Genomic DNA, 15819 nt, shown 5'->3' on the forward strand with positions numbered 1-15819 from the left:
TTCACAGCACAGCCAGAGCAAGGATTAGAGTCAGTTGTCATACAAAAGTGAACAGGCTGAAAAATTATAGCGTACAACCATAAAAACATATTGATGGGCTCAAAATTTTGACTAGATCAGTATAAAAACCTGATATTGCAGCTCCTCGAGCATGTAGAAAATATTTTTTACCTGGCATTCAGATGGCTTCGGAAATCTTCCTCCTCCTCCTCTTCCTCCTCAGCTGCTGCCAACTCTGTTGCTTTCTCTACTGCCAATTCACTCAGCCGCTGGGCCAATATTAGTTTTCGGGAGCGGGAAGCATACTTGACAGCTAAGTTCACAACATTTTGGGTCATGAGGCCAGCAAGTTCCATACATCTAAATTCACGCTCCAGTTTACAAGAAAGCTAATGAAAAAGAAGAAAATCCCTTCAGGGGGGAACTTTCCAGGGAAAACACTTCCTAGAGTGGCCCAAACAGAGCCCTTTGTGATGGCACAGCAGCAACCATCCCCAGCCCAATACCTCCTGAGCAGCACAGCTTTGCTTACAGGTGCTGGTCATTCATAAGGGCAGTAACTTAACATGCACAGTTTCCCACATAGGCCACACAAACCTTTCATCCAATACCATATTATAGATGAAGATTTTAAAATAAAACCATCATTTACAAGAGTGGGGGCCAACCTTATTGGCAGGCATGACACAAATTAGCTTTGCATCCTCCTTGAACACCACTCAGATCTCTTTCCCTTATCCAATCTGCTGCTCTGCTTTCTGCTCCCTCTCCTGTCCTCCCTCTGCCTGATCTGATGCTCTGCTTTCTGCTACTATGCTCTCTGTCCTTTCTTTAATAGGCCGCATGCCACACAGAACTACTTTCGGCACGTTTGCCATAGGTTGCCCCCCCACCATTTATGACTAAGTAGAGAAGTGATGTGGTCCAATTGCACACAAAATTATTCTGAAATTGCTACTAATTTCTGAAACACTCTCAGATTATTTTAGAAAATAGAAAAAAGCTTAAAATATATAAACTGGAATTATAAAATAATTCTTTAATAGTAAGCATGTGTGGGTGTGCAAGTCCTTTGGCAATAATTAAAACTTTCATTTATTAAAAAATACTGCCAATTTAATGATCACGCTGGTGAATATTTTAATAGCACTGGCCTGACCAAGACAGGATACAGTAGATCCTATTCTCTTGCCTCTTGATTAGTGCTACCTATCATAGTCAGACTACAAACGTAAGTCAAATCACCAAGCCCTGGCCCAATTTGGGTAGGGATGGTCCATGTGCAAGTTGGGTAGGGATGGTCTATGTGCAAGTTGTCTATGTAGCACTCACAAGAAAATTTAATTCTGACCCTATAGTATCTGGTACTAGATTTTTTCAGCAGGGATTAATAGCAATACTAAAATGTATCACAAAAAAGCAGCATTCTTGGTGAGATATCTCTTCTCCATCATTGAGAAGGAATAGTTAGACCACAAACTACAGTTGTAGGTGGATAATTGGAGATAAGACCCAAGCTCCTAATTTCAAGGGAAGAAAGAGACAAAGCAGTTTTCCATACATAAAACTTAAGCTGACATCAAATACCATCTACTAAAAATGAATGCACAACAATTACATTTAATTCTTGCCTTTCAATTTTTACTTACAGCGAACAATTTCATTAGCAGCTCCTGCTGTTCTTTTGCTGCCTGATTTTTAGCATTTTCATCATATTCGTATCCATGTTTTGATAAATAATCCAAATGGTTGTGAAACACTGCAGAGCGCCAAAATTGTTCCTTAACAAGAGAAAGAAAAAGCATAGCAAACTCAGAGGAGAAAAGATGCTTCACACTTTCCCACCACCTTGCATCAATTCATTCTCTAATGTTCCTTTACCATTGTATTAATGTTTGTCTTTAGACTGTCTAGGGAACAGAAATATGCCATTATAAGAACTGTTTCATGCTTGTAAAACAGGCCACATCTACATGCCAAAGAGCACTTGAAAGAGCGTATATGCTTTCCAAACTTAGCATTTATTTGACTTGCTTTCATCTTAATTTAATATGCTTTAATTTAAACTGTCTAATCCACATAAGTTTAGTGCCAGAGTGTACAACGCGAAATGATTCAGCAGGAAATAGTTCAAATCATCCTCTTCCTACTGTCCTATAGTATGCTGGCACCCTTCCAAAAATCTCCAGGGATAGATAACCAGATGGCAGTCTAAGTTAAATGGTTTAGCACAGCGCTAGTATGCACGCTGGCCAAAATGTTCGTGGTTTGCAACGCTACTAACCTGGTTTAGCATCCAGATAGAATAATTTGTGTTTAAACCAGCCCACTCTTACTGCACCCAGTCCTTAGTATGAAACTGTGTGGCAAGAACAAGGCAAAGAACAAGACCCCACATCCAGTCAGTACTGTTGAAGAATGGAGGAAAACTTGAATAGTTCGCAAAAGGCATTTCTTGCTGATTTATAAGCTTCTGACTGTAGGCAGATTGCCATATGCCTGAGGCAGAGGTTAAAGTGGAATGCTGATTTTCTCCCTATGAATCCCAATTGGAGCCAACAGGATTAAATGTGGTTTAAACCAGAACAGAACCGTGAGCTCTTTTTGCAGATATTAAAGAATGCTTTGCTCCTACATCTTCCTTCAGTTAGTTTTGGTTGTACAAGACCAGTTAAATCTGCCAGTCAGTTACTGGCAGGGTGACTAATAATTCGAGGCACTTAACAAGGTACATTGAGAGGGCATGATTTTCCAAAATTACCTGCTCAGCACTAGCTAAGAAGCTGGACACTTTGAAAGGTTTACACAAGGGGCTCAAGACAGTAATCATTTACAAAACACAGGCAAAGATTAGATTTGACTGGTCAAAGGGAGATATTGACCAGTCAAATCTATTTCTTTATGTATAATTTTGTATTGACTATCAGCTCTTATTCCTCTGGATTCATAAACCTATTTCAACAATAAGCTTGTGCGAACCACTGAACCTGAAAGAACTCCATGGCCTGATGTTACCAAGGACTCTATGCCACTTCCTTGCAGAATGGTTCCTTAAATAGCTTACAGGGCTAAATATTTTATAAGAGTTCCTGAAAAATGTGATTGACACCCTTATTGTAAGACTCTTTGCATAGGGAAGGGCAGGGTGGAGTACAAAATAGAATACTCCCTGTGCTGTCCTGCCAATGCACCTCAACCTTGACCTAAGGAGCAAGGGAAGAGTTCAGTTTTTTGGAGTACTCAGCAGCTGGCCTCTCTAGCGTTTGTGACAGTGGGGCAGCCACCTGTCCGTTAGTAACATGTAGGATCATCAACAAATTAGAATGATGCTAAGTCCACATACCTCCATCTGTCCCTTTTCTGTTGTAATCTGACAGTAAGGAAGTTTAAAGGATAAAATCGCTACAGCAGGACGTGGGAGCGTGGGAGGAAACCGGGCTCCTTTGCAAGGAATACACCTGTCCAAGGGAAATAAAGCAAACGCATGAAGCTTTCAACATCTTAACATTCATCAGCAGAGCTAACTGCAAGCCAGTCCCCCTAAGAAAATACCTCATTCCTTTTTTGCTAACAAGGTTGATTATTTATAAACAGTATGTTATAAATGTTAAGTTTACCTTGGCACTATTTTTAGTTTTAACCAATAAAAGAGATGAGAGCTCATGGAAAGTCCATAATGTACACCAAGTACTATAAAATTCCTCTTTCCATTCTGCTTTAATTCATTTAAGTCTGGCAAATGTAGACTTTAGATTATGGTTTGTATGGGATGGTTTGGATAGGGATGATCCTGCCTCAGGTCGGGGCTTGGACTAGATGACTTCTATAGGTCCCTTCCAGCCATACTTCTCTATGATAAATAACATTACTGTGAAGGCTAACTCACTTAAGACATGATTTAGCATATTCTAGAAACTTTTGACCTAACTGTATTCAAATCTAGGACCACAGGAAAACTGCAGTTAATTGCAAAATTTGAACAGGCTTGACTACTACTTTTTTTTGGCTGGAAGAGGAGCAGAGTGTATGGGGTGGGTAGAAGAGAATATAGGCATGCACACACACACACTCGCGCGCGCGCACGCGCACACACACACACACACCAGTTTTATACACTGCTCTTCTCATTGCCACATTGGATTAGAGTACCAGTCCTAAATTAAGTGCAGTGTTACTGTCTCATCTCACAGCGTTTCAACTAGTACCCTCTAAAAAACATAAGCTAAGTGAAATATCTGCTTGGAGAAGGACATCTTTCTAGCTGCATCATTGTACATTAATAACATTTCTGCTTAAGTGTAAGCCAATGTTTCAGAGACTAGATTAAAAAAAAACCAACAAGGAAGCATTAATGTTCTGGTTATCAATGCCAATTACAGGATATGGTGTTTCTACAATAACCCTCCCTCTTTCTTATCTATCAGACTGCTAGTGGCTTTGAATGAAGCAATCCTTGTAATTCAGAGAGCAGGACTCCTTTTCCTGGAGGAGCAGAAGGAAAAAACTCATGATGACTCACAGCCTTCCAACCAGTCTGATATGCCTTGCACATTTTTAATGAGGTTCCTGAAGGTCTGGGTTACTTAATGACTTGGAGGAGGGAAGGAACAGGGAGTTGAAGTTTGACAGTGGCCCAAAAATATTTTGCTTTTAATTCACAATTAATAAAAATTGCAGAGGAATCTGGCGTACTACATATGCACTTACATTTTATCTGCTACTGATCTGTATGGTAAGGAACTGCTGGCAAAAATAAAACAAGCCATTAGCCTGCATTTCCCATACAAGCTGATGGGGGCTGAACTGGTGGGAAAGCCTACAAGAGACATACCTAGTTGAATAAAGAAGACCACAGACCAGCAACCAAAAATAAGATGCTTGGATGCTTACAACACCCCCCCCCACAACAAATAGTTACTTAAAATAAAATTGTTTTATTTCAGAAGGCAATTCACTGTCAGTGGGAGTTTGTATTTAGTTTTAGTTATATCCTTTCAAAAAGGTGTCTCTCACAATTCTAGGCTAAATATTTTTACTATAGCAGTCTGCTGGATTGGATCAAGTCATCTGGGTGCTACTGTAGAATCCAACTGATATGGAGGGATTGGAGGGGAAATGCAATCCAGAATAACTGAAACATTGAAAAAGCAATGTAGCACTGAACAGAACTGGGAGCTCATGAGCAATTTTAGGAAAACCAATCAGCAGAAGAAATTGTAGATGAATGCTCTTCAGACAACCATGATTTCATCAACTGGTAATTCAGATATGTATTTGTGATTTAGTCACATTTAAATGCCTCCCCATCAACTTAAAAAGCTGAAATCAGTCACTCACATGTCAGAAATTTCTTATTAAATTGTATTCACCTTAGTAATGCAATGCTTGTTCTTTGTTTTAATTCCATTTATAACTGAATCATTCTCTGAAAACATTTACGAGCTGTTTACTCTTTAAAATCATTTTAGTAAAAGCATATTCTTAATTTCCATTGTTATGAAGGGGAAAAGGCAACAAACTAACTGTGCTAGACAAGACGCGTGTCTTTACAGTTTCCCACCTCAGCTGCTGGGGGTTTTCATGGATGCCAACTACCCAGTAGTGATCTGATTTCCCTTTGCAGTACTCTCTTGTGTCGCACACGGGAACCCAGGTGTTGCCAAGTCCTCTGTTCAACATCCGCACAATTCCTTTTGAATCCACGTAACACGGGGTTCCTAGTTATAACAAACAGAGGCATTGTTCTGGTAGTCAACTGTGTTTCAAGCTGTAAAATGGATAAGAATTTAAGGGCAGTAGTACGAAATGGTTGGAACACCCAAATATTAAGTAACGTCCGAAGGCTCCAAAGTACAAAATGTTTCGGAAGAGCTGTTGTTTTCTTGGAAAACCGTGCCACCTGCTGGCAGCTAGGAGTAACTGGTAAGTGTATTATTTAACCGGAAACTTTAAACTATTTGTGCAGAATCTGACAGAAAATTAACTGTTCTCGCAGTCCCTTTGAAATGTTCATTTAGTCAATGTCTTGGCTTTAGAAATAAACACTTTGTTTGTCGACATAAGTCACAGAAGTTAAAAGTTCAGCCAAAAGGAGAATTTTGTCCCTTCTTCCCCAAGTATAGCAGCATTTACAATTAACCCTTCTGCTCCAGGCAGGTAGTTCCCAAATATAATTACAGCAACGTTCTCCACTTAGCAGCTGCAAACAAATATCCTTTATACCAGATCCAGACAGTGGGTGCAGTAGCTCTGCTTTTTCTGCATCCAGACAAACTTGGGGACTGGATTAGGGTAGACGAGGGAGGCTCAATCCAAAGAAAAATAGAGGTAATGATGGTGGAGAAAAGATGTTATGGCTGATAACTGCTTCCCTGATAGAGGGTATTTATCTGCTCTCCCTTAAGGTGTGCAAGACCCACTGGGTCTTGTGCTGCTGGAACCCAACCAGCTTTTAAGGATCAAGTAGCATTAATGGCCAACAGGGCTCTTCTCCACTGTGCACCGACTGAGAACTGGAATCCTTCCTCTTGGATTCAGATCTCTCATAATACACAGCTTTAATAAATCAAGAAGTATTTCTTTCAGAAGGGATCCAACGGGAACATTTCATAGCTAGAATTACACTGGTGTGTAATTTATGTTTGGGATAAATCAAGGGGTTGGCTGTGCTCAAAAAAAACACTTTGCCTTGGCTTAAAGAATCTGGCTTTAAAGTCTCCAGATTTAAATAAGAGGGGTTGGTGGCATGACATCCCCAACTAGAGGACTTCAGTTTTGGAACTGACTTCACAAATTATTGTTCTAACAGGTTTTGTGTTGGGTAGGTATTCGGGACAGGTCTATTTTGAAGCAGTGACAAAATCACAATCTATTCTTTTTTGTGACTGACAGAAGGAGAACTGATTGATACAAGGTTTATTGTATCATTTTAATGATTTTTTAAGCTGTAAATATACCAAGATTTCTGATTAACAAATTTCTGTTCAATGATCAACAGACTTTACCAAATGGGTACAGGAACACTTTATATTAAATAAATGCAGAGACCCATCTACAAAACTCCTCACCTAAGATTTCTCAGCAGAGCTCCAGTGAGCTATATCAGGAATAAATAAGTCCTCTTACCTTCTGCTGAAAATCCTACCCACATCAGATATGATTTCCTTGCAAGAGGAAGTGGCTCTCCATGCAAAACTTGTTTCTTCCTTTTTCCCAGCTCCATCAACTGTACTCCAAGGCACTGGTCCCCATCAAAGCCAGTACCTAGCAAGAAAAGGTCAGGGCCAGTGACTGAACTGCATAAAAAAATCATGTTATACCTAATTTGACAGTCTTATAAAATGCATCCTCCTCCTCATTTTCAATGCAAGTCTTAAATCAAACATTTACTTGAGCAGTTCTAATAAAAAAAATCAATGCCAAATTTGTAAACTTATAGCCTAAAAAACATGGTTTTGGCAGGGGCGAGCATGTACAGTTCCTATCAAAATAAGTGGAAGTTGTGATTCTTAATACCTGTGAAGATCATTTTATATGGATGTCAGACCTAAGCCTCTCTTGCTTGAAAATGTGGGCTTTTATTGTTTGATGCTAAAAACTTTTTGGGGATTGCTACAGTAAAAGCAGATTCAGGTGGGAAGTGAATAGTAAGGGAAAGAAAATCAGGCTAGCTACCACATGCAGTGAACAAGGTACTAACATGAGGTAGGAGGGGGAAACTACCTCTGTGATAAATGACCATAAGCTGTTCTCCATGTCCTGCCATTGACACCACTGGACCAGGGAGACTGAAGATCTCTTTCTGAACTCCACCAATTGTAAACACACGAGTTAGCAGGGCACTGGTGGCACAAGCAGCCCAGCCTTGACCTAAACAAATAGCTTCAATATCTTCATCTTTTGGCATATCTACTGTCCATTCCTTGCTTGAATCCCAAGAGCTAAAATGAATGCAGTGTAGCTTGCTAAAGATGAGGGAAGAAAAACAAAAACATGTTAACATCTGTATATCCCATAAGGCTTACTATATAGACTCCAGTTAAATAAGTATAATTCACGCATAAGTCCCAGCTACTACAATCTGCAACTACAGCACAAATACAGCAAGATATCTGCAGCCTAACAAAGCTGTAAATGACCATTCGTAACCCTCTTGTACACAGACTGGTTATGGTGCTCACTCCATGTCTTTGGAAGCCAAACTCTGCAGAAGCGTGCAGCGGAGTCTGATTAGAGGCCAAAGGGCAGAGTTTTCAGATATGCACAGCAGCAACTCCAGTTACTGTTAACAGGGGTCAAATGCAGACAAATCAAGGCTTATGAATCTTATCACAGCCAGAATTTAACATTTTAAGTTTTTTAAATTTGGGAATATTTGCTTTAAAGAGACAGGCAGACAGGCACAAGTGACTTCACAACTTCAGTTCAGAGAGTTCATTGGGCTGAAGAATTTTGTAGAATCTTAAAGAAAAGATAGACTCCTTGTGTCTTTCAGGTTTACCCGGTTAGGGCTACATATTGGTGGGAGCAGGGGTGGCTAATCTGATATAAGTATCCTCTGTGTGGGGCATATGGCAGATTCAGGAGAGGGCAGAAAGCAGAGCAGCAGATCTGACAAGGGAAAAAGACTGGAGTGGTACTCACAGAGGGTGTGAACACAACTACCAAAAACTACCAACTACCTAATGTGTGGCACAATTACCAAAAAGGTTGCTCCCTTTGGGTTGGGGTATGAGCCTCATGCCCATTAACCATTACTGTCCATGACATTTCCATTTGTCATTCCAGAGTGGATTTCCAGTATGGCAAAAGCTAATGAAAGAGTCATGCTCTGGTCTTATTACATTTAAACTCTAGAAAAAACTCTAAGTAAGTCTGTCTATAAGCATCCCAGGTCAGCAACATATCTGGAAGCTTTTTCAAAATCAATTTGAGTTTATCAAGCTCAGGAGATCTTGGCAACATTTTGAATATCAAGGGTTATGTTGTAAGGTTTGAGTGTACGGAGTGGAAAAATAAAGTGGAAGATCCTTCTGCCCTTATACAGTCATACAGAGATAGAGCACTGCTCCCATTGCTCCTTAAATGCAAGGCTCCCAGCTGCTTTGAGACAGCATGGACTGTATCTTGCATAGGTAAATCATAGATAAAGAACATAGGCATCTTGTATGGGTAAGAAGCCTAACACTGTGCACAAGTCTAGTCATTTCTTTAGTTGTGCCTCTGCTCAGCTACAAGTTTTCTACCTGCACCCCTCAAAATGCAAAGAGAAAAAAGGGCATAATTTAGCCACCTGTACTTCATCATTCATTAATGAATCAAGACAGCCTGAATTCCATCCTTTTTATGGACAGTTTTTCTTGGATGAAACTTTTCAGCACATATTTGGAAAGGCAGGAGAACTTCTAACAACAATAACTAAAGCAAAGCTGCCTGATCTGCATCAAGTATTAGGAATCTCTTCAAATCTACGTAGTGAAAGGATGTGAAAGTCTTCCTGAATGCAGTGTCCATGCAGTAGGAAACAGCTTTACCTGGCTAGTTCCTCTGTGCTCTCGCTGGCCAACAAAATAGCTTCGCTGGAGAGATCAGCCATAGTGTGATTCAGAGAATTTGGTAAGTGTGTGGCATGATGTATGGAGGTATCATGAAATTCCACATCTACAGCATTATCTTGCTCATCGTTATAACACCGAATAATACCAATAGAGTTCCATACCTACAAGAAAAAAAAGTCAAGAAAGCAAAAAAAGTCAACTCCAAGGAAGCCATTTAAACTGCTAACACCCAGATTGATAAATTATTAAGGCTAAAAGAAAAAAAAATTGGCAGCAAATACACTGATTTTCACCTGCAAAAATCATACCAGATTAAAAAATGTACATTCCTACCCTCATTTGCATAATATTCTATCTCTGTAAAATGAAGGATGGATTAAGTCAGAAGTGTAATGTCCTTGAAATAGTGGAACATGTTTACAACACATCCATAAGATAAAAAAAAAATAACTTGAAAAGCACAAAAATGGCTACTGAATCAAAATTTTTGTTGAAAAGGATACGCTTAAGAGTATTTTATGAAAATGCAATAGCAGGGGGACAGGTGGCGTTCCCTAATTTTCTGAAACTCAATTATCATGTGTACATATAAATTAATAAAAATAGAAATTCTTAACTTATTATGCAAACTCAGGTAAGTTACTTATGTCTCTCTGTAGCTAACTCCTTCAATGTGTAAACTACAGGTAATGATGACTACTCCCCTCTACAAAACCACATTAAATTTACAGGACTAAAATAATTACCATTTGGCTCCAGAATTCTGATGTCAGACCTCAAAGTTTGTCCATATGATACTCCTACAAGCTTTTTTTAATCTTAGACAAATCACAGTAGTGGCAATAATTAGGGAAGTAGTCATCACATCAAGCAATGCAGCCATGGGTATCGGTAAGAGACATACCATGAAGCGGTGCGTGAGGTGTACAGGGGTAGACCCAGACTGGAATGGTTTCTGCTGGGGTGTTGGCATTGGCCCATCATAGAAAGGTCTTTGTGTGGATGACCCTGGCAGCACTGAAAGGCCGTCAGCCTGGTCATCCTCGTCTCCTTCAAGATTGGAATTGACTTTCATCAGAGCAGTATCTTAGAAGATAAAAAATTCTAATATTAGCGAATGGCAATGGCAGGTGAAATGGAAAACAGCATGCTGAGGAGTTGTGTGGCATGATAAAACACAGGGCACCCTTGGGCAGAGGTTATAAGCCATCCCCGCTGCACTCCCACCTGCTCCCTCCAGAAAACCCCAGGCTATAGAGAGCTGTAGGAACCTGTTTTGTACTGTACCTAGTGAGTTCTCATCATCCTCTAGTATTGCCCCTCGGTGTCTAGGACGGCCTGAAGCCAGCATGAGGTCATCATCATCATCTTCCTCATTAGCTGTGACCTTTGGAGATGACTGTAGCTCAGTCAGGTCTCCATTTAAGAAATCATTGTCATCTCCATCAAAAAGATCATTGTACTCCTTTGTCACTGTACTGGGGACCTGAAGCCAGGAAATAACCATTAGGGAGCATATTTCTAAACCTTACACTGAAGCACTTGAATTGATCAGTACCCAAAGTGTACAGTTTTTTTGGTTTTGATCCACTGAATGTAGTGTATCAAAAAGGCACCACTGTATTAATTAATACAGGCAAGGCAAAAATAAACAGCACTACCTTGGCACTCAATTTCTTTCCATCTTTATCACAAACATTTTCAATCAGTCCCAGATTTCCTTCAGTGTCTGTGTAAGCTATTTGCCCATACTTGGGATGCCAGGCCAGACCACAAATTGTGTAACTTCTCTCATGTTTTATCCTAAAAAGAAGAACACAAACATCACAAGTACTTCATTTTGTAAGCTTCTCAAGGCAGTAATTTTCAAGGGGCTTATCCTGCAAAGTTGTAGCTCTTGCTGATACTATAAAATAAGATGTTGATAAACGGACCACCTACAGAATCAAGAGATAGATTTAACAGAAGTTCTTATTATGTTACTTAAAAAAGGTTTTATTTCCTTTTCTGTGGAGGAAATCAATTTGAATTAACAATTAACAAATCAAAACTGCATTAATAAACAGTCATTTCCTATGAAACATGGGAATCTTCCTGAACATCCTCCTGAACTGTCCAGTTATACAAGGATACACAGTTGCTATTTTGAATCACATTTGATTAATTAGTCCCTGTGGGCATGTCTACACATTCATTAATGCACCATAATTATGTCGCATTAAGTTTAGTACCTGTAATAACAGATACTAACTTAATGTGTCATACTTGGTGCTACTGCGCATTAATGCAAACAAACGCTTTTTTGGCGACATTAATAAATGAACATTCGACTAAATCTACTGTGCATTAGCACATTAGAATGGTTTTTGCTAGCCATGCTAATGCGCAGCAGAATTAGTATTCTGCCATTAAGCGTCTTGTGTAGATGCGCCCTGTGTTACCCAAATGGATTAAGCCTCCTTTCCCCTTTTTCCCCCTTTGCTCTTACTTAAAAGTTCTTTTATGAATCAATGAATCATTTGCATATACTCATGTCAGAGAGATGTTGTATTTGCATATAATCCTCCTTTGGCTCCTTTCATGCCCTTTGAAGTAATAATCATGTTCTTAATCTGAATTATTCACATGCAAAAATCCTTCCTGTTTCTTTTGCACTTTGTCATACTCCTGTAACAAAGATACTACTTTAATTAACCTGGCAAAATCCAATCTAGCTCTTTCCTTTCTCTTCTGGGGTAAGGGAGAATCAGTGGTTGCTTCTCTAACACATATATTTTCCTGATCTTCAGGAAATGTATCATCACTATGACTGTTCTTGTTCTTTCAGAAGACTGGGATCTAGTCTCCCTGTAGAGCCTGTCAACAATACTCCTTTATCAACCAAAAGATGAAAATTAGTAATAAACTATATCCTCTTTACAAACTCCCAGCTACTTTATGGTATTTAGTCATAACACTTCATTCAGGGCTGCCTCAGTGAAATCACTGGAGGGGAAATCACTATGCCTCAGAGGGGGCTGGAGCAGTAGGTCTCAAAGTTTCAAGTATCCCAGTAATTTTATTTAAGTTTCTTATAGTGCTGTGTACGCCTATAACTCTGTGCTACAGATGATAGAAAAGGGTAATACTTCATGTCCCCAACAGCTAAAGACAGGTGGTAGTCTTAACTGCTCCCCAAGCTGCAGCAACTGCCACCACTCCCCTGCCAAACTTCTGAACCTGTGGGGAGCTCCATGGTCTAGAGATGACATGACCCTGTGCACTGCATTGCACCAACATGTGGTTGCTCTGTGGCCAGATTTGGCATGCCAGATCACGCAGGCCAGTGCATGGGGTCAGGTCCCGGCTAGATCTAGCACATGAGGCTGTGCAAGATAGCACCTGCAGATAAACCCTGCGTGGGACCAGGCCCATGGACTGACTCTGTGTGGGATCAGGCCTGTGGACCAACCCTTTGCATGGCCTCTGATCCACAAACCAACCCCAAACCACTCATCCAATCTGTGGGGCCAGAGGGGTTTAGTACCACTGTCTTAGAAGATGTATCTGTTTTGGAGGGGTAGGGCTGCAGTGCTGTCACCACTCTACCTACACTGCAATCTCTCTAAAAGAAGCTGTTCCAGACAGGGTGAAAAGATGTAGCAGCATCTGCACTCAGCTCCCTTGAGTACGAGGTTCAGGGGCCCCATGCTCAGTGGGGGCCCATGTAAAGGGAGTCATTAATTTAAGTCTGACACCTCTTGTGCTGCTCCCAGTGAAGGGATTTTGTTTTTAATTGAAGTAACTTTTTAGTTCAAAAAGCAACTTAATTATTTAGGCTAGATATCAGGAGGTGCTACTTCACGGTCAGGGCGGCTAGGGTCTGGAACCAACTTCCAAGAGAAGTGGTGCTGGCCCTTACCCTGGGGGTCTTTAAGAGGAGGTTAGATGAACACCTTGCTGGCGTTGTTTGACCCCAGTACTCTTTCCTGCAATGGCAGGGGGTTGGACTAGATGATCTACTCAGGTCCCTTCCAACCCTAGAAACTATGAAACTATTTCTTTAAAACGGCAATCTGCAGATAGGTTAGAGATGGAATGAAATTCAACTTGTATTAACAGACAAACATCGTTATACAGTTTATAGGATAACAATAGCTACCTCTCCATGCACTGCCTTGTGTCCACATTCCAAACTGCTATGCACCCATCAACACTTCCAGCTGCCAGGTACTGTCCACAAGGAGACCAGATAACCACATTCAGTGTCTAGAGAGAAAGCAGACATTACTGATTGAGCACTGACAATATTTTTGGACCTGTAGAATTAAATATGGACAACTCTGAAAACAAGTAAGAACACTTAGCAAACTATGTCCATCAGTGCGACCGGAATATTTATCCTCTTGTGAGAGGCACTTTTTAAAAACCAGCATGTTTTCTGTTCTTTTGAATTCAGAGTATGTATTTTCAGTCACTGTGTGCTGTAGGAAGGTGAACAAAATCTGACTTTTTTCTGACTGCAAATGAACAGGAAATTTGCTTAAGCTAATGGTATTCAACCTTTTTGCCTGGTGAGCTAATAGGAGGTGCCCAGTCTGTCTATGGACTGGATCTGGCTGGAGATCCCAGGCCAGGTGTGGAGGGACCCCATTTAGCTGCATGGAAGTGGATGGGGAGGGGGCATCTCATCCCCAATCCAGCCACAAGTGGAAAGGGGGCATGGACTGGCCTTGTGGGAGGAAGGAGGCAAGACCCAGTCCCAAGCTGGCAGTGCAAGGGTGGGGAAGAGGGGCACGGTCTGGTTTGGACTCACTACGCATGGTTTGGGACCTGGCAGGTGGGGAGGGGTGGCAGCATTAACTGCCACTGCTCCCCTGCCTCCAAATTTTCTGACTCCTGGGGAGCTCTGTGGGCTGGATGCTATGGCTTTGTGGGCTGTATTTGGCCTGCAGACTGGAGGTTGAGTACCTTGGTCTAAGCAATTAGATTAGAAGAAATCTGCAAGAATTTCTTGCCAGTTACAATTCACCCTAGGAAAAGTCTGTAAGCCTCAAGTTTAAGGCACATACCTGAGTGATGAAATTATCAGAAAGATCACATTGATTCTCCCAGGTATTTCTTCTGTACAGTTTAACAACTTTATCTACCGGAACTGCCAGTAACTGTTCAGGAAAAATAAAACATACTTTGTTTAGGACTTTGCCTTTCTGTTTAAAGCGATTGTTTTCATTTAATTTAATTTCCTCAGTTAATTACAGCAGCAAACAAGCTGCCTAGTTCCTTTTTTCAAAAGCATTATTATAGTTGACTGCCACAACAACCAAGTCTGTCACAGTATTTAATGAACCTCTTTTAATTAGCATCCCAACACTGATGACTGTGAAAATAAAGAAAGCCAAAATACTCTTCAATTATGCTGAAAATTAAGGAACCATAAGCAAACATATTGGAGCACATCTGTTTATGGTTTAATCTGCATTTATTTCTGGCAGAAGAGAGAAGCTGACAGCTGTCTATGAAAGATCAAAAAACACCCTCTCTACCTATGAAACAGTGAATAATGTGTAAATAGTTTTCAACTGCCTCTGAATAACATTTCCAACAATGCCCCCCAAAAAGTTCTTACCGATCAAACTTTTGATCAGATTAATATTTGTATACAAATCTTCTTTGACTGGATTTCTACACTAGATTCACCTGACTCTCTATTACCATAAAAAACAGTTATTCCCAGTTATCCCATAAAACACTGCTGTTAAAAGTACTTTTTACATTATATCTAAAAACATAACAATAAGGACTGGCCGAAGAATCAAACTGTTGCAATTGTATTATTGGCTGAAACCTGAAAACCTAATGTGCTGCTGGGGACATTCACTCTGGCAAAGAAAAACAATTCAAGGGCTTTTGCATCTCATGCTAGCACTAGGCAAGTGAGCACGGGCCAGGACATTTCAGAGAGTGTTTCAAAAAAGGTGAGATGGAGGGAACTGTTTAGGGAGGTTTCGCAGAGGTCACTGAGAACACCACAGGCTGGAATACAGTATACCCGTGCTGCAAAACCATTGCTGCAGATCCTACGCTAGAATTGAAACCAGAAAGGAACTTTTCTATGCCACCAGTTTTCATTTCTTTCCCTGTTCAAAGCCTCTTTACTACTTCTTTGTGCATGGTGGGGTGCATTTCACATTACAAATAAATTGACCATTCCATTATATAGTTTTATTATTCATTTGAAACTCAGCAACTTATTAGGGAGGGAGAATGTTTATAGAATAAG

The 15819-nt window shown here is 40.4% G+C and overlaps 1 protein-coding gene across 2 annotated transcripts in view; it reads right to left on the reverse strand.

The window, feature by feature from the left end:
* WDHD1 (WD repeat and HMG-box DNA binding protein 1) overlaps window positions 1–15819 on the reverse strand; it is a 62434-nt gene that overhangs the window by 18275 nt on the left and 28340 nt on the right. For both annotated transcript variants that reach the window (XM_019518344.1, XM_019518343.1), the window contains exons 8-19: window positions 14609–14701; window positions 13699–13805; window positions 11219–11360; window positions 10845–11043; window positions 10462–10643; window positions 9534–9718; window positions 7723–7964; window positions 7126–7263; window positions 5561–5717; window positions 3344–3458; window positions 1650–1781; window positions 172–389 (exon numbers count right to left, since the gene is read on the reverse strand). In XM_019518344.1, the coding sequence (XP_019373889.1) occupies window positions 172–389; window positions 1650–1781; window positions 3344–3458; window positions 5561–5717; window positions 7126–7263; window positions 7723–7964; window positions 9534–9718; window positions 10462–10643; window positions 10845–11043; window positions 11219–11360; window positions 13699–13805; window positions 14609–14701 (1910 nt within the window). The remainder of the gene's footprint in view (window positions 1–171; window positions 390–1649; window positions 1782–3343; window positions 3459–5560; window positions 5718–7125; window positions 7264–7722; window positions 7965–9533; window positions 9719–10461; window positions 10644–10844; window positions 11044–11218; window positions 11361–13698; window positions 13806–14608; window positions 14702–15819) is intronic.

This window comes from Gavialis gangeticus, unplaced genomic scaffold (genome assembly GCF_001723915.1).
Source record: "Gavialis gangeticus isolate Ggan-Ray unplaced genomic scaffold, GavGan_comp1, whole genome shotgun sequence".
Lineage (NCBI taxonomy): Eukaryota > Metazoa > Chordata > Crocodylia > Gavialidae > Gavialis > Gavialis gangeticus.